The sequence below is a fragment of the Cebus imitator genome, unplaced genomic scaffold, assembly GCF_001604975.1.
Source record: "Cebus imitator isolate Cc_AM_T3 unplaced genomic scaffold, Cebus_imitator-1.0 Scaffold589, whole genome shotgun sequence".
In the NCBI taxonomy this organism is placed as follows: domain Eukaryota; kingdom Metazoa; phylum Chordata; class Mammalia; order Primates; family Cebidae; genus Cebus; species Cebus imitator.
The window spans coordinates 329,059-334,266 of record NW_016107904.1 but is presented as its reverse complement, the minus strand read 5'-3'; the positions used below and the strand labels follow the sequence as shown (position 1 = coordinate 334,266).

The 5,208-nt window shown below is 43.1% G+C and overlaps 1 protein-coding gene across 4 annotated transcripts in view; it reads left to right on the top strand.

The window, feature by feature from the left end:
* Positions 1–5,208, top strand: part of PCYT1B (phosphate cytidylyltransferase 1, choline, beta) — a 101,843-nt gene that overhangs the window by 21,447 nt on the left and 75,188 nt on the right. For 2 of the 4 annotated variants that reach the window (XM_037734220.1, XM_017516461.2), the window contains exon 1: positions 1,023–1,315. The exons of 1 other annotated variant lie outside the window; for it this stretch is intronic. In XM_037734220.1, the coding sequence (XP_037590148.1) occupies positions 1,297–1,315 (19 nt within the window). In that variant the 5' untranslated portion in view covers positions 1,023–1,296. Of the gene's footprint in view, positions 1–978; positions 1,316–5,208 lie in introns of those variants that run through there. One more of the 4 variants, XM_017516462.1, reaches the window with a different exon arrangement.

The following is a 5,208-nucleotide window of genomic DNA, read 5'->3' as shown; positions in this document are numbered from 1 at the left end:
AAAAAAAAAAAAAAAAAGCCAGAGATTATCATGATTTTTTATTAATATTAAAAGCGACAATTCACAACGAATACCTTGATAAGTTCTTTGGGCGTGTGTCTTCAGAATGCTCCTCCTAAAATGTGAACGTCCCTAGATAATGTAGACATTAAAGCACCTGATCGTTAGCATTCCATCTCTGATTGCCATGAGCATTTGGCTGAGAGCAGGGTACTTCAGAAATGGGACTCACGACTGGTAAAGTGGGAGCCAAGGGGTAATAGACCAGTGCACGGAACAGTGTATTGAAAGGTACACAACAGCAAGACTTCCTGTGGAAACTTTGAATAGCTGGGGAGGGGGAAGAGTGGCTGACAGAGGAAGCAACTGGGAAGGACAGCCAGGAGTAGGAGGCAGGCTGTTAAAGACAATCTACCTCCTTCAAAGTTCCCCCAGGGCAGCCCCAGCGGGGGGGCTGCAGGGCTACACCAGGCCACAGGGGATCTGCCAGGGTTCACGTTGCACGAAGTCTACGGGGTAAACACTCAGGTGCCCATAGTGAATGCCCGGAGGGCCCCCCCACTGGCAATTGGCACAGTGAATTTAGGCTCAAAAGTGGCTTTGTCTTCAGGGTGACTTCTATTTGGCAAATATCCTGACTACGGCACATCATGCGCTCGCTCATGCCAGGGACATTGTCCTTTATTAGTGGAGGTCTGCTATGTTGTTTCTCAAGGCGCCCTGGGCCCCTCAGGAAGCGGTTTTACGTTATCTGGGTGGCACAGCCCGAGTCCCGTGCCCGGAGAGGACGGAGACCTTTGCAACTGAATTAAACAGAAGAAACAAAAGCAGCAAGTTCGGGCCCGTGGGTACAGCGGACAGCCAATGGGGCCCGGCCGCTCCCCGGCGGAGTGGTACTATGATGACAGTAGCCAACCAGCGCGCTCTATGCAAATGAGATACTGTATCCCGCACCAGCCGCTTCAGTGTCGTCTGGTTGTTATAGTGATAAACTGAGGCCTTGCCTCTTGGCTTCTGAGAGAGAGAGAGAGAAAGGGGCGGGGGGTAACCTCTTTACTTCCCCCAGGGAAGACAGCAAGAAGAGGAGAAGAATGGGGGGGGATACGTGGGGGGGAGAAAAATACGTGACAAAGAAAACATTCTCTGCCTGGGAGGAGACTCTTTAAGGGTGTAGAGCTAGAGGGAGCATTCACTGGCCATGCCAGTAGTTACCACTGATGCTGAGTCAGAAACAGGTATCCCAAAATCCCTTTCCAATGAGCCTCCCTCAGAAACCATGGAGGAAATAGAGCACACATGCCCACAGCCTCGACTGGTAAGTAAAGACAAAGGATGGAAATGTATGCGTGGCTATGGCATAAAAGAGTTCCTTATGCGCCCGCAGCCAGCGAGGAAAACGATGCTTAGAGGATTTTCATGTAAATGAGAAGAGCGCTACCGCCTAATCCTTCTCAGCTGTTTATACTTAGCTTCTATACCGGGCGCTGCTCTCAGCTTACAAAGCATTATTGTATTGGCTGGGTAGGAAACGGGCTGCTTGGGATATGCTGTGTTTTTGTGCTTGGTGGGGGGGCCGCTTTTTCCTTTTAGGTGTGTTCTTGTCTGAAGGTAAAAAATCCTACAGTGCAATTTTAAAATGGTATTCTCTTCACCAAGCTCGGGACGAGTCCCTTGTTAAGTTTTAAATTCTATCTAAGGAATGATTCGTTCCTCAACTGATTTTGGTGCCTAATGCCAATTTAGGGGGAAAAAATGGAAATGACATGGAAGCAAAACTTCCCCATCCGTTTGAAAATGTTCAAAATAAATACACAGGAGTCCCTCAATGATGTAGTTGGAAACTATACGCATTTAAAATGAATTGTAAAACATTTCCAGAGTGTGCTGTGAGGGTTTCTCTTCAGGTGTTGGAAACCTGGGGACGCTATATTTATTTAGAAAGGGGCTGCATGCCTTTAAGAATGAAAGTGTGGAAACGGGGTACTGAGAGCGTCCTTCCGCCTCCGTAACTGCACCGTAACTGCTCTCCCAAATTTGGTTGTCTTTCTACCACTGGTCATGATCTTCTAGGTAGATGTGAAAGTTCGTTCCCAACCACCTCAGCCTGTACCCTCAAGGAATCAAAAACACGAATGGGTGGTGGATTTTCTGTGGTCTGAAGTCTTGTGGAACTTGGGAGACCTCTCCTTGAGCCCCCAATCCAAAAGACACACTAGTTAAAGCTATCCTTTCCTTTAGCAATTTCCCACAAGTTAAAAGGTGGAATATTTTGATTGGCTGTGGAGTTTGACCCTGGGAAGAGTTTTTTTTAAAAAGGATTTTGTTATGTAGCATTTTCTGAGAACCTGTAAAATTAGGGCTCACAGGTGACAAGGCCAGCCCATCATAAAATTGTTATTTCTTATTAAGAGTTAATAAGGGTTCACAGGCAGGCTTAGAACAACTTCCTAAAAAGCATAAATGCAGAGGAAGTTACAGTAGAGCACTGTGGGCTTTCCCCCCATGTTTCTATTTTAAAAGATATTTTATTTTAGGGCAGTTTAATACCAACTGTGCCCTAGTATTTTACCCACTTACTGAATGACCTACACAATGTAGTGTCTATGTTCTCATGAGATACCAATCATCCCGATAAGTTTGTTACTAAGGGATTCCTTTGAGTCACTAAACAACTCATGGTTTAGCATAAAGAAAAATGACTACTAAAAGCATATTACAAGATCATCATATACACATATACATGTATACACATATATACAGACAGAAAGAGACTCACTCTGTTGTCTAGGCTGCCCTCAAACTCCTAGACTAAAGTGATCCTCCTGCCTCAGCCTCCCAAGTAGCTGGGATTATAGGCTTGTGCCACAGCACTGGACCTATATATATATTTATGTTTTTCTGTGCCCATGCTTACCCAAAAATATATATTTTAAAGTAACGACAATCTCCAAATTTGCATCACATACCTTCCTGACAGAGGTAAAGGGCAGAGGAGAGCAAGGCGACATTCAGCTCAAGTTTGTGCATCATTTCCATCTCTTTTGTCTACTATTTTTCCTTCCATTTTTACCTCTTAGCTATTCTGCTTCTTGGTTGCTTCTGCCTGAGAGAGATCAGCAGGGAAAATTAAGGAAAGGAAGAAAGTTCAAGTTGCTTTCTTTTTTAAAAAGATGGAGTCTCCCTAAGTCATCCAGACTGGAGTCCAGTGGCCTGATCTCGGCTCACTGCAACCTCCACCTCCTGGGTTTGAGTGATTCTCCTGCTTCAGCCTCCTGAGTAGCTGGGATTACAGGCGGGCACCACCACGCCTGGCTAATTTTTTTTTTTTTTTTGTATTTTTAGTAGAGGTGGGGTTTTGCCATGTTGGCCAGGCTGGTCTCAAACTCCTGACCTCAGGTGATCTGTCTACCTTGGCCTCCCAAAGTGCTGGGATTATAAGTGTGAGCCACCACACTTGGCCAAGTTACTTTCCACTTTCACTTGCGACAGCTTATTCCAGGTGGTAATTCACAAGAACCACGCAAAGCTGGCAATGTGCTCTATACCCTCACCTCCCACCCATTTAGAAATAAGGAAACTGAGGTTCAGAGAGGGTAAGTGACTTATCCAAGGGTCACACTGTTTTGAAGGGGGCAGAGGTGGGATTTGAACCCAGAGCTCTACACCTGAAAAGTGAAAGATCTTTCTTCTATAATATATTCATAAGTGAGATACATTCCCTTCCCATCTTTTTGCCGGTTCTGGTTTTGTGTATGTGTGTGTGTGTGTATCATACACATGCATAGGTATGATAGGGATATACAGAAGTTGAACTGTTGAAGCACCTGCTTTGGTTTCTTTATGATAAAAAGTTTTCCATGTTGTTTATCATTATCATGGGCTATTGAAATTTGACACTGTTTAAATAGTGTTTAAATAGGGGCTTGCAACCAATTTATAAACCACTACTAAATTTTTAAAAGTGCTTTTTCTCTTAATAGCTAACTTTGATCACTGTAGGTTTATATTCTAAATTTGAATTTATACTTCATAGCCTAACTTTCCTTTGCTAATGATCTTACTTTAATAAGTAAGGCACATGCTAACTACTTAATAAAAAAGTTTGTTAAGAGAGTGAGCAGCAAGTGAAAATATGAAATTAACATTTTTTTCTGTTTTTTAGTAGTTTCTGTTGATCTTGTAGCTTTGCTAATGTCTTCATATTTCAAACTGTATCAATTCTGCGTTTCTCCCAGCACCCAGACATATAGCTCCAAATTGTATGTGGGTCACTGACATCACAGCAATCAACAGAGTGTGGCTACTGAGTTGCTTAACTAACTATGGAAAGTGTATGAAATATTTGCAGGGGGCCTGTTTAGGATTGAAGCTCCACACTTGAATTCTCCTTCAGAGGGCAGGCTCCTGCTCCCAGTTGCTGAAATGAAGTGAGGAGCTGGCATATATGTGAGTGAGTAAACAGGACTTTAAAGCAGTCTATATTTTAGATCCCTGTAAGTAACAAATTGATAACAATATTGCACGTGTGATTAAATCATGTTTCAAGGGGAAGTTTTTCTGAAAGGAATACTTCTAGTTTCTCTACCTGCCTTATTCTTCATTAGAGGAAAATATAAGAAAGGAGACGATTTAATAGAATGAAATAACTCTGATAAAGAAATTAGAAAGAAATATCAAAAACATTACCTAGGTTTTATGATAGAGCCTATATTTTAGGAACGTAATCTTACTACCCTTACCATTTTACTGTGGTGCTCTGATTTGAGATGCTTCTGAGAACTCTGTGTAACTCACTGTTACAATGTTTACTCTTGATTCTTGACTCGTTTTCAGTTCTTTACTATTTTCCTGATTAAACATGATGCAAGGTGACTCATAAGCTTGACTGTCAAGATGAGAAACTGAGTGGCCTTGGGTGGTGTGATGTAACAGCCCTTCTTGGAAACCTAACTCCTGAGATACAAGGAGGACTCTGAGCAAGGACCATGTCCTCCTATCTTCCCAGCCCTCAGATGATGCCAAGAAAGATCCTCTGGGCTCAGCAGGTGCCCCAGAAGCCCTTTCTAACAAGGCCCAGCCACCCTGAAAGTTGTCTGCTTGAGGATTTGGTTAATGACCTTGGTCAAGTTCTTCTAAGGGTGCCTTCTGTTGTCAGAGGAATTGTAATTCTAGCCTGCAGTAGTCACTTCCATGAAGATGGATGTACTA